Source organism: Mesoplodon densirostris, chromosome 15 (genome assembly GCF_025265405.1).
Source record: "Mesoplodon densirostris isolate mMesDen1 chromosome 15, mMesDen1 primary haplotype, whole genome shotgun sequence".
Taxonomy (NCBI): Eukaryota; Metazoa; Chordata; class Mammalia; order Artiodactyla; family Ziphiidae; genus Mesoplodon; species Mesoplodon densirostris.
In genome coordinates this window covers 77,525,981-77,552,975 of record NC_082675.1, presented here as the reverse complement: position 1 = coordinate 77,552,975, position 26,995 = coordinate 77,525,981, and the positions used below count along the sequence as shown (strand labels likewise).

General features: G+C 40.6%; 1 protein-coding gene across 4 annotated transcripts in view; it reads right to left on the bottom strand.

Moving 5' to 3' along the window:
* The window catches only part of ZCCHC2 (zinc finger CCHC-type containing 2), a 54,734-nt gene that overhangs the window by 12,741 nt on the left and 14,998 nt on the right, over positions 1-26,995 (bottom strand). For all 4 annotated transcript variants that reach the window (XM_060118717.1, XM_060118716.1, XM_060118715.1 and 1 more), the window contains exons 3-12: positions 26,168-26,244; positions 23,825-23,896; positions 20,508-20,620; positions 14,767-14,861; positions 12,101-12,184; positions 10,143-10,200; positions 7,937-8,072; positions 6,398-6,462; positions 5,915-6,009; positions 2,228-2,356 (exon numbers count right to left, since the gene is read on the bottom strand). In XM_060118717.1, coding sequence (XP_059974700.1) covers positions 2,228-2,356; positions 5,915-6,009; positions 6,398-6,462; positions 7,937-8,072; positions 10,143-10,200; positions 12,101-12,184; positions 14,767-14,861; positions 20,508-20,620; positions 23,825-23,896; positions 26,168-26,244 — 924 coding nt within the window. The remainder of the gene's footprint in view (positions 1-2,227; positions 2,357-5,914; positions 6,010-6,397; positions 6,463-7,936; positions 8,073-10,142; positions 10,201-12,100; positions 12,185-14,766; positions 14,862-20,507; positions 20,621-23,824; positions 23,897-26,167; positions 26,245-26,995) is intronic.

Sequence of the window (26,995 nt, the reverse complement as noted above, 5' to 3'; positions counted from 1 at the left end):
ATACAGGCCCACCAGCTCACCCTATCTGATGACAGGAAAGGACTGCTGCAAAGTCATCTAGGCATGCAGATGTACCCTTAATTCTGACAAAGAGGCAAATCTGCATTGTTAGCTTAAGAGCCATGGATTATTGGTACATCCTACAGAATCGAGCATAGCCTATTGAAAGCTTCTCTATTCTGGATAAGGCATAAAAATTCTCTCGTTTAACCTTCATAAGGGCTCTGGGCAGTTACTTTCATTTTTCTTCTTTCATGAGGAAACTGCAGATCAGAAGTGCACTGTTGCCTCAGATTAGTAGAACTGGCAGTAGTCACTGCATGTTACATTTGTTACGACTTCAAAATAACTTCAAAGTAAAAACTGGCTTTAACTGTATGTGACGCAGCAGAATCATTGTCATAGCTCCCTAAGATGTGACCTGACGCTATAACAGAAAGGCTAAGGTCTCGAAGAGTTGTGGACTGTGCAGGAAAAAGCCACGTGTCTGAAATGCTGTTGTTAAAGGATCTTTATGATCTTTAGGTGGCCCAAGAGAAACCATTTATTACTGCCCACCAGCATGGACACACCTTATAACCAAGACAGTATTACTAAGACGTTTATAGCCAAGATGTTATCAGATATCATTATCATTGTAAAGAATGACATCCTCATTCAGCATATACATTTTTTGTGTGTCTGTGGACCACTTTTAAAGTCTTTATTGAATTTGTTACAATATTGCTTCTTTTTTTTTATGTTTCCATTTTTTTTTTGGCTGTGAGGCATGGGAGATCTTAGCTCCCCGACCAGGGATCAAACCCCGCACCCCCTGCATTGGAAGGGGGAGTCTTAATCACTGGACCACCAGGGAAGTCCCAACATATACATTTTTGATACCTCATTTCTGGAATGGCAGGGTAAGAACCTCTGACACTCCACTCCTCCATAAAAGCAACAAAAATCCTGGCAAAAACTATCAAAATCAACTTTTTCAGAACTCTGGAAATCAGTTAAAGGCTTGCAGCAATGTGAAGACTGTTTATTAAAGAAAAACAGCTGAATCTTGTAAGAATAGCAACCACTGCGGTATTTCACCTTGCCCCAATTCTTGCTCACATTCTCCACCTCTGAAGTAGCCTTGTAAACTAACAGTGTTGCAACTACAGTAGCGATGAAAACAAGCAGCCTACCTACGAAAACAAGCAGCCTAGCAGCCACTCTAAGAAACATGGATTTGGAACTCTATAAAAGCACCTTCCTAAGGAACCGTCACTATCTGTCTGGCAACTTGAGTTCACTCTGTGTTAACAGCTGCTTACCCACAGGGCATGTGTCACAATCGATCTGCGGCAACTGTTTAACAATTTGGCTGCCTGGGCTGGCATTACCAGTTGAGGCTAACAATAGTCTGACCAAAAAACTTAAAAGGAAAAACTGAAGAATGAGATGTTCACAGGGAGCTCTGAAAAGCTTCAATATATTCCTGGGAATCTAAAAGGCCATGCTCATATCTAGGGCTGTATATGCAAGCCCAGGAGAGACCTAAGAAGGCTCTAAACTCTTATTTCTGGCTGACTCTGAGCCTCCATTTAAGGAGGAATTGAAGACATAGTACATACAGAAAACAAAGTACAAGAGAGCAGATGTAAATCCTACCTTATCAGTAATTACAGTAAATTTCAATAGGTTAAACACTCCAATCAAATGGCAGAGATGGGCAGAATTGCTAAAAAACCATAATCCAACTATAAGGTGTCTTTAAGAGATACTTTAGAGTCAAAGACACAAATAGGCTTAAAGTAAAAGGATGGAAAAAGAGGTACCCTGCCAACACCCAAAAGAGAGCTAAAGTGGCTATATTATTATCAGACAAAATAGATTTTAAGAAAAAAATTGTCATTAGAGACAAAGGATATTTCTAATGATAAAAAGGGTCAATCCATCAGGAAGACATAAACGTTATAAATATATGTGCATCTAACAATATGCAAGTTTTCAATCTTTCTACATTAACTCTACATTTTCTTGTGACTGTCTTCTTTCTCTTTAATTTCATATGCAGTGAAATAGGTTTAAAAAAATCAACATCACTAGAAACTGCTAAGTCAGTGGTCTACAAGACACCCTTTATACAAATTAAAGTCAATAATGACATTTACAGTACCATAAAAATACTTATGTTTGACTGATTTTAAGAGCACACATTTTCCTCCGACACCCCAAATCCCTCCAAAGAGCAAACCTCTGTCTCTTTCTTCTTCACTTTCAAAACTTTCTCTTCCATCATGTCGTGGGCTAGACGGAGAACTGTAACTCTCTGAAGATGTTTCTCCACATGTGTCATGTCCAGATCCAATGTCCAAATTCACACCTAAAAATAACGTGATTTTTAAAAAATAGAATGGTTTAGTTCAATAAATTTCTGAATTGAACCATCAGAAATTAGTTACACCCTTCAATTTTTTTTCCCCAAGTTTTTCTATAATTACATAAAAAGCTGGCCTCTGACCTAGGTAAAAATTCATTACTGAAGCACAATTTTATTTGAAAATAATTGACGACTTTTTTGGGGGGGACAAATGCATTCTTAAAACAAAGGCAGAGGAAAAAAAATCAATATAACCGACTTTAAAAAATCAGAATTAAGATTCTTTGTAGGATCTGTCCAATATTAGCACATTGAGCCACTTAAGTCTATATACTTTAACTCCTCAGAGCATGTTGTAAAATTCTTTCTTTAAAAGAACTCAAAATTAGAACTGACTGCCAAAAATGCCTATTCAGTTAAAATTTCTATGCCTGAATATTTAAAAAGAGTAAATTGCTTCCCATCAGGTAGACTGAGTAACCCCTGAGTTCTAACCAGAAATGATGGACTGGGGAAAAACAAACAAACAAACAAAAAAACCATTGGGATAGAGTGAGCCAAGATTTGCTCACTAAAATGCAGTGAAAGACTTTGTAAGTTTCAGAAATGTAAAAAGAAGAAAAAAAAAAAGGTAGCTATTTCTCAAAATGAATTTATGAAATGATTTTGTTTAGATTATATAGCTAGCAAATATTCTAACCACCAAACGTCATATATTAATTTGCAATTTTCAAAGAACTAAATACATAAATGTAAATCTATACTGAACATAACTTTCCCTTTCTGACAATCCAGGTGCTTCAGAATTGTGTGGAGTCTTTGGAATTTTTATAATAAAAAAATATGTGATCCTTTGGAGTCAGAGGTGTGGCTGGAAGGTGAGGATGAAATAACTATGCCAAAGGCTATTCCACAAATTGCCCTTTTAAACAGAGAGACAAACTGTTTTATTTATCATGCCTCAAAGAGATTTTAAAAGCAAACACACTGCAAAAACACAGATGATGAACAGCACTGACTGCTTTGGGGAGAAGACAACATGGAGGGACGCAGTGAGGGATTTATTTTGTTCCCTTTTGTACCTTCAGAATTTTGAACTACATAAATGTATTTTACTCAAAATAGAAGTTAAATTTTAAATTAAAAATAAATAATACTTATTTTTAACTGAGTTATTTAAAATTTTCAGCTTCAATATAGTATCTACATTTATGATATGTGTGATTGTTCTATTAAAAAAAATCTTAAATATATCTTAAGTTTACTGAATGCTTAAAAGTAATCACCTTCTTAAAGGTAATTCCTTAGTATTTCAAAGGGGAATTAATAAACAGAGGGTTTTCCCTTTAAGTTGAAGCCAGCAAACATCTGAGCTATACTAGACAATAAGACAAGTTGTACAAAGTATTGATATATATATTTATAGTTGTACTCTATAAATATAAATATATATGAATCAGTGACATAGAGAACAAAATAGACAGAAAAGGTTAATCTTGAATCAAAAATCCTGAGACTGTACTTTCATAATATTTGAAAATAAAGAAATAAAGGAATTAGAGCCTGAGATGTTATCAAAAGTTCTTATAGATAGCTAGTAGGAAGCAGTCACATAGCACAGGGAGATCAGCTCGGTGCTTGTGACCACCTAGAGGGGTGGGATAGGGAGGGTGGGAGGGAGACACAAGAGGGAGGGGATATGGGGATATATTTTTATGTATAGCTGATTGACTTTGTTATAAAGCAGAAACACACCACTGTAAAGCAATTATACTCCAATAAAGATGTTTTTTTAAAAAAAGTTCTTAATAACCTATACAGTGTATGTTTTCTTCTAACTTATTAGAATAGGGAAAAGGAACCACATTATTGAACACCTCTGTGCTTGATACTAGCTAAATGCTTTTCATGTTATCACATTTAAGTTTTACAGTCTGGTGAGGTAGATATTCTTCTTCTTCTACAAATTTAAGAAACTGGTGGAGTAAGGATTCAAACCCACATCTGTCTGAGATCAAAGTCCACACACTTCTCCGAAAACATGAAGCTAAAAGGGAAAGAACTGTTACAAGCTTTTTTGGAGTAGTTCCCAAATCATGTGAGAGACGAAAGAGAGTGATGTCATGAGGGTGGTATATATTTGATAGGAATTTCAACTATAGAATGACCTGATTTAGTGTGTGCTTTAGAAGACAGTGCAGAAAATAAACCAGAAGGAGGAAACAGACAGGGAGGCCTGGCAGAAGCTATTTCTAATCATCCACTGACAGGGAACTCTTGTCTTCCTTATTTTAGCTTCTCCCCCTCCTTTTAGCTGCCATCACCACAGGAAACCTCAAAGATACTGAAGTGTTACAATATACTCATAAACATGGTTTTTCCCCATGTCATTTTCCCCCCAAAGACAGCTCAGTTAATTAATTCAATGAGTGGGCCAGATGATTTTAGAGTCAAAATGCAACTATATTTCCTTATCAATATTAAATCTCTCTAAAGAAATAGCTAGTTTAAAAATATACTCCATTAGAAAAATGGATATATTCTGGTTATTTATGTTGCATCACAACTGAAGGTACTAACATTTGAATAAAATTTAAATTAAACAAATCTTATTTGTAGGGTCAGCTACATGTGTTAGAAACACACATGAACAAACACTTTCCTAGACGTCTGTGAGCTTTTACTCTTTTTTAAAAAATCTTTACTATGAGTGGTGAAGGTAAATGTAACACAGAAAAGTTACCAATGAACCAGCACAAGGGACATTTCTCAGTCAAATGAACATAAAATCTTTCACTTAAAAATAAAAGGACCTTTGGGCTTCCCTGGTGGAGCAGTGGTTGAGAGTCCGCCTGCCGATGCAGGGGACACGGGTTCGTGCCCCAGTCCAGGAAGATCCCACATGCCATGGAGCGGCTGGGCCCATGAGCTATGGCCGCTGAGCCTGCGCGTCCGGAGGCTGTGCTCCGCAACGGGAGAGGCCACAACAGTGAGAGGCCCGCGTACCGCAAAAAAAAAAAAAAAAAAAAAAAATTAAATAAATAAATAAATAAAAGGACCTTAAAATAATGGTGGGTAGATGGAAACCATACAAACCTAGTACAATGAAAATCTGAGGGTCTGAATTCCCGGGAAGTCCCATAAAACTCCACAAAGGACAGTCATTAAAACATGAAAAAGTCAACAAGATTTTTACAGGTGACTTTACACAACGAGTACAGGCGTCCACGAGGGTGGAAAGACCCTGCAGGTCCCACAGCCTCTGCTCTGGAGCAGGGACTGGCTGAGAAGGAAACAGTCGAGGAGACCGCTGCTACCCGGGGAAGGAAAAGGTGCCAGAGTGTCACTGTGGCAAAGGAGAAATTTACCTCCGTGGCCGAATCAAATTTCCTGCATTAAACAATTCTGAAGTATTAATGGAGTTAATTTAGAAATCACTATTCACATTAACGCAGGAAAAAAGTGTTATCAGGCTTTGACACAACAGCCTAATACCTACTGTAATAGGTACCCTGCTAAATATATTTAGGTGACGTGTATTTGAAAGAAAAACACCCTTACCTTTCACAGAACCACCGTGGGCGTGCTGAGGAGCGGAGATTCGAATACCATTTATTCTACTATTCAATCTGTTGTCAGTTTTCTTAATTTTCTCCCTAAGCCGAAAGTGTACATGTTACCCACATTGTTTATAAGAGTCCCTAGAGAACACACTAAGTACAGTATTAATAAAATTCCCCTCAAGTTTTTTTTATAATTAAAAAAAATGTTTAGTAAGGTACAATGTAAATCCAAGATTCACCCTTTAGTTTACAAGGCTGAAAATTTTGCCTCTCCAAACTGAATATAATATTTGACAATAGCTTTATTTTTATCACCTGCATGTGTTGATTATTTAGAACTGAAAAAATTAAGTCCAGAGTAAAAATATAAAGAAAACTAATGGAAAAATACTATTTATACTACATAAATTAAACATGCCCATTATCAAATGTTGTCTCTTCTTACCAATTTCTATTGCTGGAAAGATTAAATTGAACCTACTTTTCTATTTGTGGCTTTCCTTTCTTCTTACTTATTGAAGATAAACTTCGTTTTTCAGTTGAATGCTAGGGAAAAGAATAAAAAAAAAATCAGACTAAAGTGAGACCATACTCGTGTAGGTATCCTCTTATTCTGATAAAAAACATTAAAATAATGCAGTCCCAGTTGTATATTCTAACACGTTTTTATTTCCAACCTCTTTTTTGAAGTTACCTACTTGACCCACTAAAATCTGCATATTCTAACAAATACTTAATATTAATTATGAGTAAAATACCTATTTCGTATTTTGCTTTTAAAATGGATGTGTATTTTTTCTTCTTATCACAAAATGAAACACAACCAAGTAACCAGTATTTGCTATACGTTTACTAATATTCTCGTAAAGTTCAGGTTGGTAAAACTGCAACACACAATTGCGTCAACTCTAAGAAGAAAAGGTGCTAGCACTGAAGTAGTGGGAGAAAAACTATAATCACATAGACCTGAAGCTTGGCCATTAAGTAAGTATGACTCTGATAACACACAATTTCTCAAAGTATGTTTTAATGCTTTAGTTCATAAAAACACGTTCCAGTAAAGGTTAACATTTGGATCTGAGTGTTGGCCAGTAATAAAAATCAATTTTCTAGAGAGAAGGTGGTTCTCTCCATAGCTGTACCAGTAAGTATCTCTCATGTATCTGTGGTGCCATGTTACCTAAACACACTTGAGAGCATTCTGTTCTCTGATTACACCAACTCCTAAAAACCAAGTATTTCCTAAGTGCATTCAGGACTGCTGGTAAACTGGCCCAACAAATCATGAGGGAAGGTCCGTTTCAAAATTCACATCACCAATAAACAGCAAGACAGTGACTGAAATGTGAATAATTCAAAAGCAAAAAACCTGGCATAACAATGCATCCCCAGTGAAACATTTTAGGCATCACAATAAAATGTACTAGTATTTTTGAGCAATACAAGTAATACAGGGCTTCCCACGTGGTGCAGTGGTTAAGAATCTGCCTGCCAGTGCAAGGGACACGGGTTCGAACGCTGGTCCGGGAAGATCCCACATGCCATGGAGCAGCTAAGCCCACGTGCCACAACTACTGAGCCTGTGCTCTAGAACCCGTGAGCCACAACGACTGAGCACGCGTGCCACAACTACTAAAGCCCGCACGCCTAGAGCCCGTGCTCTGCAACGAGAAGCCCCCACAATGAGAAGCCCACGCACAGCAACAAAGAGTAGCCCCAGCTTGCCTCAGCTAGAGAAAGCCCACGCGCAGCAACAAAGACCCAACATAGCCAAAAATAAATAAATAAATAAAAATTAAAACGAAAAACAAAAAAACAAAGTAATACATATACACTTCTTCAGGTCACAGAGGAGCTTAGATCATGTACACCAATTAACTTTGAAGTCTTACATTCAAACATTCCTTCATTTCTTCTTACCAGATACACTATCTGACATAATAATGCTTAAAGAACTCGACTCTCATGCAGTGACAATGCTTGAACAGTATGGCACGAAGACAAAACTAAGCCCCCGTACCTGGTCAGCTAAGGCCACACAGTGCTCCGGGTGCTGAATGGTGGTGCAGGTTTGCTTCCTCCAATCCATGATTCCATTCTGTTCAGAATACTGCATGGTGAGCCCATCCAACGGAGAACAACTTGTACCAATAGTGCTACCAAAAGAAGAGTTCACGCAAGTATGAAACTCTGTCCTCAATCAGCTAACCTTCTCATCTCCTAATGAAGAAGCTATACTAACCCTTTCTTCAGTGTATTCGTTTTTTATAGAATGCCTAGCAACAGCTCTAAGGAAAAAAGTCTACTGTAAGAATAAACCAGTTCACACCTCTCTTACCTATTTAATAATTAATACCTGCCTCTGAGGAGGTTGACAACAGAGGCACAGCCTGTCTTTAGACTCATCCTGTACCACTCACAGCTGGGGCATTAACCCCAATCTCAAGAGAACCACTATGTCCTGTGTGTGTCTAAGGCAAGTAAAGGGACAGGATAATGTGACTGAAAACCAAGAGAAACACACAACAGAAGGAGACTCAGAGAGAATCCAGAGAATGAAGTGATTGGACGTGGACTCTGAATTAACAGTGTTTCACATCGGTCAAGGACTGCAAGACGACAGGATTTTGGAAGAATACTGGAATATAGAAAAAAAGAACCAAATTTAAATTCTAGACCTGTACAGTAAACTGAAATTAAGAACTCAATGGATGGAAACAGATGAAAAAAATCACTGAAGAGGAAATTTCATCATGAGACAATAGACTGGAACATTGAGAGGAAGAGAATGTGGAAAACAAAAAAAAATTTGAGAGAACACCTAGGACATGGTGAAAAGTCTAACCTGTAAGCACCCCGAGCCTCAGAAGAGGGAGCAAGAGAACAGGCAGAAGCAATATGTGAAGAGAGAATGGCCTGGGCTTCTCTGAAACAGAACTGTATCAAACTTCAGACTTAGGAAAGCAGAACGCATTCAAAGAAAGCTACAAATATATCATAGGAAACTGCTGAAAACCAGACAATGGGAAAATTCAAAAACACAGTCAGTTTGGAAAAGCACACTAACTTTCAAAGAGCAGCGATAAGACTGAAGAACAATGGATACCCCTAAAAGCAGAATCTGGCGATGACACGGTTGATTTGGGAGGTGATCCAGAAGTGGAAACAAGGAGTGGGGAGAATGAAACAGGAAAGGAGGAAAAACCAGCGTGTGGGTTCGTTAGCGAGGCTGCCGCTCTGAGTGACAGAGGCTCGAACCAGCTGGGACCTCCCAGAATTATCTCCCCAAAGGGCGTGAAGCTGGAGCTCCCCACCAGTTGAGGGTTGACCCGTGGGGCAAACTAACGTGCAGCTCTGAACTGGGCTGGTTCAAGGGCTAAGCAGGCTCATAGAATCAGCGCGGGCCCTGAGGCAGGAGGCGGACAGTCACGAGGCAGGGCCTGGGGAGGGACGGTCGCAGTGCGAGGGGGGTCAGAAGTCACATAAATGATTTTATGTGGCTTGCAGCAGAAATCAAACTGGGCTGAGAGGATATGATGTGAAGGACCAAGGGCACTAGACCGGAGCGACACTGGAGCTTCCGAGCACTCACAGAAAGTAACTGCCAGCCTGGAGTCCTATGTCATATGAGCAAAAATGTCTTTCAAAACTGAAGGCAAAATAGACATTTTTTCCAGATAAAAACAAAGTGATTTCATTACTGGCAGATATGATGACAGGGAATTCTCAAGTGTTCTTCAGTTAGAAGGATGCTCAGGCACACTGGAAGGAATGAAGAACAGTGGAATGGTAAACACCTAAATGATTAATGCAGAAAGGGTGCATGAGGTTTCAAACAGAATTAAGATGCATGACAGCTACAGTTTATAAGCTGGGAGGAGGTAAGTGAAGTTACAGTGATCCAAGGTCCTCACGTGGGAAATGGTACAAGCACGAATATCAGACCTTCCTAAGTCAAAGATGTAGAATAAAACCTCTAGGTAACCATCAGAAGAATCGAAAAACAATGTATGGAAAACTATCAAGGCTAATAGAAGAGAAAAACAGAATTAAAAAAAAAATCGCCCAAAAGCAAGAAAGGAGAGAAAGGAAAACACAGGAAAGGTGAGACAAATAACAAGCAAACAGTAAACCGGCAGAATTATAGCCAAATACATCAGTAAGTAAACGTGATGGTGATTTAAAAACACACAAAGTCATTCATGTTTTAGGAACTAGATACCTACTTCACAAGGGGACTTTTTCCGGTATGTTTCTTGTGGATTATGGTGTGCTGTAACACATCTAGAGTGGAGGAAAAAAACAATTTATTATACCATATGCTTCTGCAAAATCCAAAAGGAAGACGCAACTAATGTATGTGACCATAACGGTGTTGACAGACCGCGTAGAGCACGTCCAAGCATTTTCCACAATTCCTTAAAGAAACAATTTTTCAAAGACACAGTAATTTCCTTAAATATCCTCTCAAATATGTTCCACCTAATAGCAAAATCAATTTTGTCCAAGACTACGAAATTTGACGTGAGCATTACGCTGCAAAACCACACATTCAATTTCAGGCTCTTTTTTAACCATTAGAAAAAAAAGAAGTGTCTCAAATATCAAAAAACCACATGTTAATAAAACCAACACCCATGTACCCACCTCCCAGATACCTCTAGTATTTGCCTCTTTTTATTAGGAAAGGAAATATCCCAGAAACAACCAAAGGCCTCCCTCCATTCCATTCAGCTCCCTCCCTCCACAGAGGTTAACTAGTTGAAATAATCTAGTGCATGTTTTTATTTTAACTACCCCTGTATTCACAAACACACAGTGGTGCTAAATGTTTGAATATACTATAAATACCCTTTATTTTAATTGCCACCTAGCATGAATGTACCACAATCTTATTTATAACTTTATTAACATTTGAAACATTTGGGTTAACATCCAAGTACTTGCTGTTACCCATAAGCTGCTAGGAGAGCCTGAATCCCTGTCCCCTGAAGACACGGACGACAATTTTCATAGAAGCAGAACTGCTGGGGAGTAGCATTAATCACCTCCAACTTCACGAGAGTGTCAAATTTTTGTCCAAAATAGTTAGTTGTACCAATTTAAATTCCCATCAACAGTAGATGAGGATTCCCATTACTTCATATCTTTGATCATGTCAGACTTGAAAATGGTTTGCCAATCTGATGAGTGTGAACTAATCTCTCATTGTTTTTTTGTTTTTTAATTATTTTATTTATTTATTTTTGGCTGCATTGGGTCTTCGTTGCTGCGCGCGGGCTTTCTCTAGTTGCGGCGAGCGGGGGGCTACTCTTCGTTGCGGTGCACGGGCTTCTCATTGCGGTGGCTTCTCTTGTTGCAGAGCATGGGCTCTAGGCACACGGGCTTCCGTAGTTGTGGCACACGGGCTCAGTGGTTGTGGCTCGAGGGCTCTAGAGCACAGGCTCAGTAGTTGTGGTGCACGAGCTTAGTTGCTCTGCGGCATGTGGGGTCTTTGTGGACCAGGGCTCGAGAACCCGTGTCCCCTGCATTGGCAGGCGGATTCTTACCCACTGAGCCACCAGGGAAGCCCCTCTCATTGTTTTTAGTTTGCATTTTCTGGACTACTTGTGAGGCTGAACCATTCAAGGTTCTTCTGTGAGAGCTGCCTGTGTTTATCTTTCCCCATATTGTTGACCAGACTGATTTTCTCAATGATTTTTAGAAGAATCTATAGTCTGGATGTATAGTCTTTACACCTGTAAATATCCTGCAAATGTCCTCTGAATGGAAACCTCTTGTCACTTGTTAAGCTTTAATTTAGATTAGAAAGATCTCCACTATGGTCATGCTCTGTCCTGTCAAGAAAGCCTTCTCATCCCAGACTATTAATATTTAAAAATTTAAGTTTTACATTTTACATATTACATTAAGTTTATATATGTTGCAAATAATCTGTTATTCATTTGAAACTTTCTGTGCCCAACAGAAGTAGGGATCTAATTATATAACACTTTTTTTGACTGGAAAGCCAGCCAATACCATTTATTGCATATTCTTTCCCCACTTTTCTGTAAGGCCACCTGTCACATTCCAAGTTCCCATATGTCTGTTTCTCAGTTCCTTAATCTGTTCTAACGGTTTGTTTACCTATCCCTGTGACAATATCACGCAGAATGACTTATTCCAGTGAATCAGCGTTTACCTTCTTCTTGACTTGAGGCTTCTGAGCTGTCTTCTTTTAAGTGTTCTAATATCTTAGAAGTCTTCAGAGAGGATTGTAAGTTATCTGCGGGAAGTATTAAATACCATTAACTTTTAGGGAAAATTATAATAGTGAGAAAAACAAATATAATTATTACTCTTCTCCCACGGAGGATGAGAGTGGAGAGTTAATGGTAAAGAGAACACGCCTAGTAGTTAGGACTTTGAAGAAAGCTAGAGGACATAGCACAAAACCCTGGAATGTGAGTGGGGACCCTGAAGCACGGAGCCAGCTCTCCCCATAAAAGCCACAGGAGTGAAGCAAGCTGCTTCACATCTGCCTGCCCCCGTGTGCTCTTGTGCAAAATGAGGAGATGGACTAGATTAGTGCTTCTCAACTATCTGTGCTGTGTAAGGTTTTTCAGAATTTCCAGTTTGTGTGGATCGCTCCTTTTATGAAAGACAGTATAATGTGGCAATGTGAGATTACTCCCAGCATCTCCTCTCTGCTCCTGTTCTTCTACCATAGACCAGTGACCAGCAATCATGGACCAGCACTGACCCACAGAACCCACTTTGATGCATTGGATTACGTGTCCATTAAAATACAGACCAGTAGGCTTCTGGAGGTCAACATTTTAAGTCATTCAGGAGTTTAACATTTGTTCTCTCAGCTGTCGGGGTACGGAATATTGCTCTCTATTGTGGGGCAGGGGAAGTTAGAGCTGTCATTTCTTAAAAGAGTAAGTGCAAATGAACTTTGCCAATGATGTGTTCTTTGGTGAAATAATTTGAACATCCTGACCAGATTTTCCACAATCTCAAAACATGTCCCTTAATACACTATTTTGATTTCACAACAATTTGATATCTTAAAATCTACCAGCCTCTTTAGCATTGCTCATATAATTTAGATACTGCCAAACTCTCCAGACGGGTTTTCTGTTATTTATGTGTGTACTACTCACTTGGGTACATTTTCCTAGGCAGCCTGCTAAAATCTGAATTAAAAGTTTAACTTCATGCTTCAATGCTTTTTTAGAATTAGACAGACGCTATTTATAGATATTCATTAAAAACCACACTTGGTTCAAGTGGAAAGCACTGACTGTTAAATCTATTAACATCTCTAGAATGATCAGGATTCTCTTTTAAAAAAGCTAATGCCACTATTCAGACATGAATTTAAACATGGAGTTGTTCATCTTGTCTTAGTCATGAAGAGTCGTTAATTCTAGTTGCTACTTTTTGTTTAAAATGTTTAAGGCATATATACATATACACAAATGATTAGAAAAACTAAAAGTTAACCCCTATGTTACAATAAATATCCACTCATACTATTTTTTTTTTACCTCTTTTTTTCCTCCCACTTTGAACTGAGGAAAAATGCATTTTCTTTCCCCTCTAGGTACAGGGAGACATGGCTTTGTTGAAAGCAGAAGGAAAGATTCAAAAAACAAGAAAAATACACAGCGACTTGCCGTAATGGCTGTGCTTAAAGTTAGCAGAAATTCTCCTAAAGCACACGTCGATGTTACTGGCAAAATATTTGTTAAAAAAGGCAGCTGAGATAGACGTCTATAAAGCTAAACTCAAGGCAGACCATGATGAATGCTGAAACACGCGGGCAAAACCAAACCACAGGAACATACGAGAAATCTAGGAAATCCTCATGAGGTGTTATTTCAGTTGGGTCCTGAAACAGGGGTGATTTTAACAGACTGTAACAAAAGAGGGGGTGCAGAACGAGACAAGACCCTGGGACAGGAAAAGGCAGGGTGTCCTGAGTGGCTGCCAAGCCCGCGAGCCCTGGGAGCCCGAGAGGTGAGAGGCGGCTCAAGGGGCTCACGGCAGGGCTTGAATTTCACAGCAAACGTTTAAGGTTCTAAATAGAGGATTAACAAATTGATCCCCGAGACAAGCCCAGGACAGGTTATAGTACAGTAAGAAACTAGAATCTGAGAGAAGTGAGGCTTTGCACAGTCTGTGCATGAAAAAAAGACCTAACTAACAATGGGATTGGTGAGGAGGGGTAAAAAGGATGATGTCCTTTGTCTGGCGTGACTTGGCCTTTAAATGACTGAATACAAAGAGGAAAGGTGAAAAGAGTAAGGCCAGAGTTTCCAGCCTGGGAGGCTGGGGAGGTCATTATGGGAACAGGGGCACATCACGAGAGGTTATCCATCATGCAAGCAGCACTGAAGCATCTCTACAACCTGTAAGCCAGATCTCTCAAGGAATCTGAGGATGCAGTGTGCCCACTTGTTTGAGATACTTGGCCCTTGCCTTGGAATCAGTCTGTTTTGTGACATTAGCTTTTTTTTTTAATTTTTTAATTTTTACTAGAGTATAGCTGATTTACAGTGTTGTGTTAGTTTCTGCTGTACAGCAAAGTGAATCAGTTATATATATACATACATCCACTCTTTTTAATATTCTTTTTGCATATAGGTCATTACTGTTTTGTCACATTAGCTGTTGTAAGTTATTTTCTTTAAAACTGCAGTATAAAATTCACTGAAAACTACAAATGTTTCTAATTTTGTATGCCAGTATTCCTTGACCTTAACTAAAATGACAATCCCATACAAGATGGCATGGTAAAGCAAGAAATCCAAGCAAGAAAAAGGCCAAATTTCTACAGAGAAGCAAAGGGACACTTACTGAGGCTGTGTAGAGGGTCTGATGATATGGACTGAAAAAAGCTGTGTACTTTCTGATTCTGTAGAAAAGCTCGTGATGGAGTTGAAAATAGCTGCCTGCATATAAAAAGAAAAGACATTCATTAATTTCATGTACTACAAATCCATGAGATAGTTTAGATTGTAAACAAACCCAGTGGCAGTTTAATTCAGGTATAAAAAATTGTTTTCCTAAGGAAAAGAATATTATTTTCTAATGTATTTCCCATAGGAGGAAGTGAATAAAAGACTTATTTACAAGAATCTAATAAAACAGGCTTATTTCTAATTTTATATAATCTAGTGGTAACGCTTCAATTCTAACCAACTATGTATTATTTCAGCCTTTTACCCAAGTGGTCCAATAGTCGCCTTTCTGCTCAGAAAAACAACTTCAGTTTCTTTACCCTTCTTCATAGGTGTTACTTTTCATCATTTGGGTGTACCATGAAGGCACCTTCCCACAGTCTGAAAGTAAGAGGTTGGGAAGTTCGGGATGCAGGAGTTCTGGAAACTACGAACGGAACGCAGCGGCCAAGTTAGTCACAAGTATTACTACAGACTAAGGTATGACTGATGATTCATCTCAATATGTATCATAACACAATTCTAAGCTGTTATCTTTAAAAAACAGCTTTCCTCATGTTTTATTAATGTCATTAAAAAGATTCCAACTGGAGGTCTTCCCCACAAAAGGTTACTCTGCAGAAAGGGGCATAGTTACAGCACAGTTACTTGGGATCTGAATACCAGCTCAATCACTTAAAAGCTCAATCACCCTAAACAAATTATCTGGCCTTTCAGTTCCGATTTCTTCTTAGGGAATATACTAACATTCTTCAAGGTTATGACACTCAAATAGTATACGCATATTAAACTGTCACCCGGCTCAACATCCAAACCCCCTTCCATTACTTTTGAACATTTTAAATGCTCATTTAAAAATTTAATTCTTAATGTCTCCCCAAGGTTTTGGACCTATCATTCAGATTAGTTATAAAATCATCAAAATACCCTATCAAGAGATGACCCCTATGGACCAAAGTTGCCTTGTGCATTAGACAAAATTGCTTCTTGGTTCTCAAATGTGGAGGCAAATATTCAGTAGGAATACAAAGGGAGGAAATGAAGAGATGGAAGAGAAATTGAGATACAAAGTATGGAGCTAATCTAAATTTCCAGGTCTGAACACATTACCTAAGGCTGAGGATTAAAATCCAAAGGCATCTACTGCCCAGTTACATTTACAAACCAAATTAACTGGTCAAAAGTACAGGCATATCCAGTATAGGAAAACCACACCTGAGATAAAGGCAGGGGCTTGGTTGGAATCAGCATACAGACTCAAGTCAGGGTTCATTGCTGCATAACCACAAGATGGCAGTTATACCCAACTAGAACCCAAAGTGGCTATAAACTACTCAAGCAATCAAATAAGAAAAACAGGATTACATTTTGACATAACAGAAGTCATCCAACCCCAAATGTACATTTCAGTGCCATACCTTCATTTTCCTAATTTACAGTGTACTTGGAAGTAAATGCAGTATGTCCTGTACCAATCCAATCTCCACTTCACTTATAAATTCATTACCTACCTCTTGCTTTCATTTCTCCCTCTCCTTTATAATTGCTATATTTCTTAAATGAATTACAGCAATACTAATCTAAAATTCACAAACTGAGAATAAGTGTCCTAAAATCCAGTTAATGGTGTTGAGACCACAGGCTAGCCATACAGAAGAATCAAAGATGTTTTTAAAAGGAAGTATTACGAAGAAAACATTTTAAAAATATAATTTTTGAAGAGAAAAAGTCTTTTCAAGCTGGACACAAAACCCTGAACCTGTAAGAGAAAAGACTGATAAATCCAACTACATAAAAATTTAAACCTTTTGCATGGTCAAGAAATAATGACAAACAGTGCTCCTTTCTTTTATCTAACAAATAACTCTTATAAATTAGTAATCAATAAAAAAGTGAAAGGGACTGAAAAATTCACTCAGAGGAAAGTACAGATGGCCACTCAAATACAGAGTAAAATGAGATACAGTCTTCCTTTTTTAGAGACTGGCAAAGATGAGAAGCTGAGAGTATTTATGTCGGCTGAGGTGTGGAGGAGACGCAAAAACAAGGCTTCTGAGGGTATAAAGTGCTGCCGCCCCCTGAGAAGGCACCTGGAAGTACCGCATGTTAAAAAATGCACACTGTGCTTCTGACCAAAAATTCCAATTTCACACATTTCTCTTACAGAGAAGTGTGTTAAGAAACATATATGTGGACAGTCACTGTAATATTCTTGCAGCGTTAAAATATTTAGGAAGAACCAAAACAGCCATAAAATACACTGATTAGTTTAATTATGGTACAACTAAAAATGGAACATTATGTAGCAAATAAAAAATGAGGCAGCGATCTTTTCACATGTACTGATGCTTTACCACGTCCACTATATTTAATGAAAAGACTAAGTGGCAAAAACGTGTGCAAAGGAGAATTCATTTGCGCAAAGGAAATACACACAAATAAACAAAGTCAGGGATGTGTACATGCACAGAAAATTTTTGGAAAGGTATGTAAGGTTTTAATGAAGGCCACTTCTAGTGCCTAGACTTGAAGAAAGGGATATTAGGGACTTTTCACATTACACCTTCCTTTGCATTCTCCACAAATAGCTTGAATAACATCTTTATAGTGAAAAGGCTATCCACACACACACACACACACACACAGGATCGTATGAGGAGAACCCTAAAAGCTGTAACAAGGAGTCCAACACATACTTCTTTTTTTGTGTGTGTGTGGTACGCGGGCCTCTCACTGCTGTGGCCTCTCCCGTTGCGGAGCACAGGCTCCGGACGCGCAGGCTCAGTGGCCACGGCTCACGGGCCCACTCCGCGGCATGTGGGATCTTCCCGGACCGGGGCACGAACCCGCGTCCCCTGCATCGGCAGGCGGACTCTCAACCACTGCGCCACCAGGGAAGCCCCAACACGTACTTCTTAATTGTGGTGTTGGCCAAGAGCCAAGTTTCTGAAAGTGGCTCCTTGTGGAAGTATTTTTTTCCCTCTGAAAACCTCAAACTTACAGAGAAGTCGCAAATAAAGAGAATTTTCTTTCTAAACCATAAATAACCGACCTCTGCTGCCCCAACCCCGGGTGAAACATGAGTATTCCTACAAAGACATTCTCCTACAATCAAAATCAGGACGCTAACCCTGATAAACTGTGACCTCCTAACCCCCATATGCCACTTCAATTTTGCCAATTGATCCCAAAGGATCCTTTTTACCACAAAGCCCCGGTCCAGACCCTGCGCTGCATCCAGCTAGCCGTGCTATCTTCTCAGGCCTCCCTCGACTGTCCTGGCTTTAAGAGGACAGCGCAGATGTTTTGTGGAATGGTCACAATTTGGGTTTGTCTGCTGTTTCCTCGAGATTAGGTTCACTGCAGGAACATCACAGGGGCGAGGCAGTGCTCCTTCGTGGCCGCCTACTGTGTGGCAGGCGGTCCTGAGTCAGGTTCACTGTCCTGGATCCAAGTAGCATCTGTCAGACTTCTCCACCCAGAGTTACTCTCCCTCCTTTAGAAGTAATAAGCACTGGGAAATGACTTTGACAATGTAAATGTCCTAGTCCTCAAACGTTCAATCTATTCGTTTATTATTTATTTCAACATGGACCCATGGTTTCCTATTTTATTCAACGTTACTGTTCTTATTTATTTTGATGTTCAATTTGCTCCAGATTTGACCACTAGGAGCCCCTTCAAGCTGGCCTTTGTCCTTGTGACCAAGCCAAACATTCCCTGAGCGCTTCCCTGCTCTCTGGCACAACGGGCTCATCTTGTATTTTTCCTCCTCCAGCCCTGCAATCAGCTTCTCCTCCAAGGAGCCCTAGCTCTGTTCAGTGGAGAACAGAGTTACAAGTCAAGCTCTGGATACCAGGGATGCCCACCACTACTGGGGTGTGGCTGCTTCCAGACCCTTTCAATGACCAGAGCCAGGGAACACACGTGTACACACACAACCATATTTATTTCTGTATCTACCTATATATACTGAAAATCATGAGTCTGCACAGATATCTTTAATTTCATTCTGGTTTTCTCCTTTCCACACCATAACTCTCTTCTCCAACAGAGAAACTTGCTTCTCATGATTCTTAATATACACCCTAACTAGGCCCATCCCCCTGTAGTAAGCTCATCTGTCTCCCACTGTCACTGCTTCTCCCTTCGGAGCCCTGCGCATATACCCTCCTGACCCCATCTGGGCCCCACGCCCTGCCAGGCCACCTGTCACGTGTGTACCCTCTGGAACATTAGGCCAGGCCTCCCACCACCATCACCCGGGGGCGAATGACTTCCCTCCCCAGAGGCTGTCACAAAGCGCAGACACCAGGCTCGCGCTGCCACCCCCACCCCCGTACCACAGCTGCACAGGCCCCTCCTGAGCCACCTGTACGTGCGGGGGCCTGAGAGCTCGCCACCCTCTAAGGCGTGCTCTGCGGACCCCGCGCCCCCAGCAGCCTAGAATGCCAGCACTGCGCCCACCCCAGTACTGTGGGGCATGACTCTGCCCTTTAACAGGCTCCCCAGGGATGTACACGCCCACCGATGCTTGAGCAGCAGCACAGGGGACTCTTCCTCACCCAACCCCACCCCATCTCAGCCCTGGAATGCTCCCTGTGCCCACCCCCAAGAGACCCAGCCCCTCCCACTTCTCCTCGTCCTTCTCTGGACCCTCCCACTGTGGCCTCTGGGACGCCCGCCCTCAGTGAACAGGCTGGTGCCTCTGACTCTAAAGTCCTGCCGGCCCGCCCGCTTTCCTCACGGCCCATCGTGCGTGGGCTCGTAGGGGGGCTTCGAGTCGGACCCTCCCGCTCTCTGCTCCGCTGCCTTTTCCCAGTCACTCCCTCCATCTCCTCTCTGGTCTCCCTCATTTGCTTCCAGATCACACCCTAAATCTTGTCATACAATGAAAATACCCTCCCTCCCGGATTTCTGCTTCTGTCCCCAGCCCCACCCCATCCGGAGAATACTCAGGGGGCCTCGGGGGCAGCAGGAGGGTCACTGCATGAAAAGGCTCGCACCTCTGCCTCAGCAAGTCTTCCTCCCAGCTGGGCCCGCTTAGCTTCAGAGGGCAGATCAGTCTCACCTAAGCCCCGACTCTAAGCCACAGACGCGCCAACACTGCTTTCACTATTTTACTTACTAATAACTGCAAGTTTCCAGTATAACAGCATTTGTTTCCTTGGCCGTTATCCCTTAGTTTCTCTCTCCTAAAGGGGGGCCCTCAGAGAGGGATGAGCGCCAACAATGACCGAAACCACACTGCAAACCTCGGCCACCCTTCACTTTCCCACCCATCAGCCTAACCTTACTCAGCAGCTTAGATCCAAAACCATCTCCAAAGCTGAGCTCTTGGACAAGGGCCTCTTTCAATAAACATTTTATGGCGAAAATAAGAGGTTTCACTGAGTATTTGCATACTTTAGAAACGATTTTTATGATAACAGACAGCTGAAAAGTACAATGATATGAGAAATTCGTTTGGTGTCTACTACTAGCCTAGATCTAAATAACACAAGGATTAAAAAGTCCATTCTGAAAAGGACTCCAGAGGAGGAATCTCTGTGATCTCCCCTAGAACTCCAGCCTCAGCCCCGGGACGGCCGTGGCCCAGCCTGGGAGGCTGCCGGGCAGGTGCCAGTAAACCGTTACCTCAGGATGGGCTCCAGGTCAGGGTGCCGCCGTTCTTCCCTCTTCAGTGAGCCCTGATTCAGGGCTCTTAAGATGGTCTTGTCAAAAGTCTCCGAGGACAACTCCTTTGGAAGCTAGGAAAGAAAAACCGCACGACCAACGTTAAGTTTCTCACTTACTGGCAAATATGTCACACACCAGAGGCACAAAAGGAAGATGAATGCCTCCTACTCAGAAATTATCCCTAAGCAGTTCCTTTTCTAGATCTTCCCCAAAAGCGGCACTGCACAGGGCACCGCGGGGTCCCGAGGGAAGGGGAGAGGCCCGGGGTGCCGGCAGCGCTAAGCCTGCTCTGGGCCCGCCGGCACTCCCCTCCCATCCCAGGACACCGCACCAAGGTTCTTGAGTGAAATGGAGCCTTTCGCAGGGCAGGGAGTATTATTTTTATCCTCAAATAGTATTCTGAAAACTGTGATCTCTGCCTTTATAGTTATCACTTTTGTGCCTTCTGTATCACGTGTAAACCTCAGGCCATGTCAGACTGTCAACACTACACACCAAATAAAGACCTGGGTGTGAAAGATGGGGTGAAAACTCAGAATCTTACATAAAAAGATTAATTGGAGGTTTAGTAACCTTTTCCTCAGTGTGATGGAGGTGGCCTCAGAGCCATGTACAAGAAATCACAAAAAAATCATCACTTGACCAAGAAAATTTTTGTTTGCTTGTTTGTTTTTTGCGGTACGCGGGTCTCTCACTGCCTTGGCCTCTCCCATTGCGGAGCACAGGCTCCAGATGCGCAGGCTCAGCGGCCATGGCTCACGGGCCCAGCCGCTCCGCGGCATGTGGGATCCTCCCGGACCGGGGCACGAACCCGTGTCCCCTGCATCAGCAGGCGGACTCCCCACCACTTGCGCCACCAGGGAAGCCCCCAAGAAAATTTTTTAATTAAATAAAATGACTTAAAACTTTGTTTTTATTAACTAGTTTACCTATTAAAATGCCTAATAAACTGATCCCTTATAAAACTAATTTTCCAAGTCTTTCAAGAAGTCGAAGTTTTAAATTTGACTTTTGATAACTAGTCTTTGCAATTAACTCATGAACTGCAGGCACTTTCACTAAAATTAAGAATAGAACCATTAACACATTTATCTAAGGTGCCACGGGAATATAACAATCTATACAAATTTGTGAGTTTACATATTAATTTTTCATTGGAGGACCCAAAGTAAGTATTCTTCTGACAAATAAGCATTCTGAGTCAACAATTCAGAAATGGAAAATTTAACAAAGGTAGCGTAAGTATTACTATTTTAGGCACAGTAAGACTATGGAATCAAGATGTTATAACAGAATGAAGCTCTTCCTGGCCCTTTTATTAACGTGGTAAGGTCAAACGCTCTGCTGGCATTCCACACACCCACTGTGTAAATCACGTCCTCAGACCACTAACAGGAAGAAACACGTTCTGGACCTACACATTTTTCCAAACAAGGAAATGACCATTCATTTCAGTATTTATACTTTGATGTTATCATTTTAATACAGATTTAGAACATTAGGCATATATCACATTGCCCATTTTAAACACAATTTCTCCTGAATATCTGTACACAGCCAAAACCAGCTTCAGTGGAGAAGCTTATTTCAACTACCGAATGACTGATGGCTCTTCTAAACACAGGAAGGTGAGAATATATTCGTTTTCACCTGGTCAGTGACTGCTCACGTGACTGGGCAGAGTGCGGATATGCAGCCATCAGTATTTGCAAACTGATTTATTTTCAAGTGCTTTTATCTTCAATATCCAGGGACTACTTCCAGTCCTAGAGAAAGGCATATTCGCTAAAAATACATGTCTCTTCTATACAAGTCACTCGAACTTTCTCACCTGCCTGGTCTTTGTTCCAGCATACCCAGTCCCCCACCTCCAGGGCCCCGGCTCAGCCACAGCACAAGCTCAGCATGCTGGAAGGCATTCACACCTCGGTACAAGTTTTTCTTTAAAAACACTGAGGCCTGACGGATAAGCATCTACAAAATCTCATTACAATTTGGTTTTTGCAACTCTCCCCATTAATCCATTCATTCATTGAGTCAACATATAGTTCAAACTCCGACCCCATCCTAAGTACTGTTTCTGGCACTGTGGATACAGCAGTGAGGATGAAACAAGAACCCTGCCTTCATGGAGCTTCCTTTCTGGCAAGGAGAAACAACACAGGTGCCAGACACAGCTGTCAAGGAGCAGCAGGGGAAGGAGGCCAGGATGTGGAGGACAGAGGCTGCTACGGATATGGAAAAAAGGATTGGAAAACACTGGCTTCAAACTCGCTACAGCAAACTCACTGACCTTCCTCACTATGGCAAACTTTAGGTGCAGTTCAACAGCCTCCACAGAAGTTAAAGACTGTCAGTAGGTACAGGTTGTCAAGCGGACAGCTTATGCAGATGATTTTAAAAGGAAGATGAAAAGGAAAAGAGACATATGGTAAACTTGAGAGGATATTTCATAATTGGCAATTCATTCCTAGAAGTATGCTAGTTGCCAATTATTTCATATAACCTGATAAGGCATTGGTCCTATGGAAAAAACACTATATTCAGATGTTGGCTAAGCAGGGGGACCATTAATTATTGTGATTTTGAAGAGCAAATTATTTATTTCAGGCTGCATTTTTTTTTAAAAAAACACCTAAGCCTTTAGAGAAATTCTGTGACTGAAAAATGAAATCTGTCAAGACAAAGAGTAGATAAAGTTTAGGGAAACCCAGAGGAGAGACCCTGTCGGGCGCCAGGTGCAGAGCCACCAACGATACACATCTCAGCAAGGAACCAGGAATAAGGTTCCCCCCCACCTTTTTTTTTTTTTTTTAAATGTGGAAAACCATCAATTCCTTATATTGGTAATGTAAGGTAACAAAATCTATGTTTAAAATAACATGACATTTTCTACAGCAATGTTCGTGAAGAGTTGTAAGCCAGCCTCTATACACACGCTTTAATTTTCCTGGTGTTTGTTTTGGTACTAAGGTTTTTGGATTCTGTGTACCAGCGGTCCCCAACCTTTTTGGCACCAGGGACCGGTTTCGTGGAAGACCATTCTTCCATGGACCGGGGCCGGGGGTGGTGGGATGGGATGGTTCAGGCAGTGATGCCAGCGATGGGGCGCGACGGGGAGCGTCAGGGGAAGCTTTGCTCACCGCCACTCACCTCCGGCTGCGTGGCCAGTTCCCAACAGGCCGAGGACCGCTACCTGCCCGCTGCCCGGGGGTTGGGGATCCCTGCTGTATATCACGTAAAAATCATTTTAACAACAAAATCTATACTTTTACCTTCAGGAGAAATTCCTGTAGTTCTTGGTGGGTTTTTGTTACTGTTGTGACTGAAAGATCCGACCAATTTACCTGATTTAAAAAAAAAAAAACACGTTATACAGTTATTTCTTAGGCAGGAACTGACTGGAAAAAAGCCATGTGTAAAACAAATGACCTTACTTTAACTTTATCAAGATTAACAATTAGAAATATAAAGTTCATCTGATATTGTCATAATTTCTTCAAAACTGTTAAAATTAACTGTATATTGACATTCTACTTAAAAAATTTTAATAACTCCTTTCAAAGCACATGGTTTTCAAAACAAGCTGTCTTCTAAAAATGTGACTATACTTTAGTAATTTTTCAGAAAGGGAAATGTCTTACGTTCCTTTTGGTGACATTGTAGGGACTCTAGAATGACACTTCGCCAGCACAGATCTATGCCCCAAGAAAAAAGAAAAACTCGATCTCCTGGAACTTATTAAATATACATTCTTAAGAGAAATACCAAGTTTACTGCCCTTGTTTGGTAGTACTGTATTGCATTTTTATGGGGACTTATGGTTTATGAAAAGATTTCATCTTTATCTTAATGCTTTACAATCCTATTAACGTAGATGAGGCAGATACGACTACCTCCGTTTTCAGATGGAGAAACTAAAACTCAAAAAGGTTAACTTACTTAGATTCAACTCTAGGTAAGCAGAAGAGCCAGAACTACAATCTATTACCCACCTACTTCTTGGATACCTTTAACCCAGTGGACTCGATGGTAGCCCACTAATAATTTCTACTTCACAATTATTTGAGCTGAGTGAATACTTGAACTATGCTGATACATAAGCCTTACCAACCAATCATGCCACAATTAACCAGATACTTAAGCATACAAAATTTTATCTAGCAACCCTCAAACAAATATCCTTATTAACTGGCACATCTTTTAAATGATTTTTAATTATTCAAATGTTTGTTGAGCAGCTACTTGTGTCAGACACTGTTCTTATGAAAGGATACAGGAGTGGACAAGACAGTGAAGCCTCTGCTGGCTGAGGTCAGAGTCTAGTGCAGGAGTCAGATTAGAGCCAATGAATGTACAAGGAGTTCCATCAGTGATCAGTGCTCCAAAGAAAACGAGCTGGGCATGCAGCAGGAGCTGGGAGAAGCACGTCAGAGGGGTGCCAAGAAAAGCCTCAGAGTAGGGGCCGTCGAGCCTGTGTGTGAGCTGAAGGGACGTCAGCTGTGCCAGGGTCTGGGGGAATATCGTTCCAGAGCCAGAGGACAACGAAGGCCTTAAGGAAGGAATGTGCTTAGAGCTCCAGCAACAAAAGGAGAGCTGGTCTAACTGAATGAAGAGAGCAGGGGGACTTGTGTTAAATGTTACAAAACGTAGGTGAAACATGGAGATAAGGACTTAAAATTTGAAAACTGAGGATATTTCCCACAGAAGAAGGCAGAAGCCAGAGTCCTGAAACTCCAACTAATGTACTAAGCAAGTTAGATATGGCGAGATGCAGAGGATGAAGATTCCTGCTCTCTATGAGATGACAGCCTTCTGGAAAGAAAAATCATGTAACCCAAATTAAGAATCTGGGAAAGGGATGATGGTGGTACACCTGGGAAGAATGAAAAAACGTTCTGCTGGAGGATCAGAAATGACTTTGTGAGACAAGTACAGCTAAAGTTGGGCAAGCAACACCTTTGGGTAGGAAGTGAAGTGAGGACGCACAGAAACACAACGTCCTTCCATGTGGCTTCAAGGCGTGGGCAGTCCCACGTCAGAAGAAAGGGCTTGACAGCGAAGCCCGAGCAGGGAGGAAGGCAGACGTGGACTCGGAATGCACATCACAGTCAACAGGCAAAAAGGAGCCACGGGGACTAACAGAGCTGGGCTCTGCAGTTAATCAGAAAGCTGTGTGAAGGCCAGAATGACAGCAGAGCAATTAGAGATAAGAAAAGCCAACAAAGGCCAGAAAATAAAAGCCTTGGAGAAAGAAGAGGAGGAGAAAAATACCAGGAAAAGACAATGCCTGTGATCTTGATTTTTATAAATACTGGTGAATGTTTACTTTCACTTTTTAAAGATATATCTTACACCTTAAATCTAAGGCTCTTATTTCTTTTTAATAAAACTGTCAGAGTAACTTTAATGTGATACAATTTTTAACACTTGGCAAACCATGCAGTATATACTGAAAACAGTACATTCCCTTAATTAAGACAGACACAGACATGGGTATAGCGTCCCTTAAATTGGCAAACCTGCCATTAAGTTGTTCCAAAGATCAATTTTCATTCTTTCCAAAAGATCATTTAACATAGTATGAGATATCTTTTTGGGTGATGAGAGTAGCTTACTTTGAAGGTGTACTCCCAATATTTGTCAGCCCTTTTTCTCTGGACTCCTTTCAACATTATCTTCTCAATGTGTACAGCTGAAAGAAAGAAAACATGCTGACTTGTTCTACAGAGACTAGATACATATTTCAGTTACCCAACCTGACAAAGCCAAACGATTAAGCTATTTATCTTCATCTTTACTACTAGCCTTAATCATGAAATAAAACAAAAAAAACCCAGAAGCACAGCAATGTGCTGTCCATCCATGAAGTAATTTATTTCTATATCCACTAAGCATGCTGAATGGCTGAAGTCATTTCAAGCACTCTGCTAAGCACCAAAGATAAATAATAAAAGGCGCCTGCAGTGAAGATTATTTTTCTAGATGAAATCTTCAGAACTGTTAATTCAGATTACCACAAATACAGCACTTTAGAGTCATTCGGTTATTTATGCATATTAGGTGAAAACTAGAAAAATTTTTTTTAATTGGGGGGAAAAAACCCTTCAAAAGTAATATGAACTGGTAAAAATGTCCTTCCAATTGAGAATTTAAAAATTGTTTTTCTCGAATGTGACCCTTAATATCATATAACAGTAACACAAACTTAACATTATAACAAACTATGATGGTTCACTGTAGCAAAACTTATTATACAGATAAAATAGTGATTATAAATTACATTAATGGCTTAAGAACAATTACTCGGAATTGAACTAGATAAAATGGTCAGCTTACTCGTGAATAAGCAAAAGTGCAAATCCCCAAACTACTCATTTCATACATCCTTCAGTAAAAGTTATCACCTTAGCAAGTAAATCTCTTTACAAATTGAAAAGAGCCAG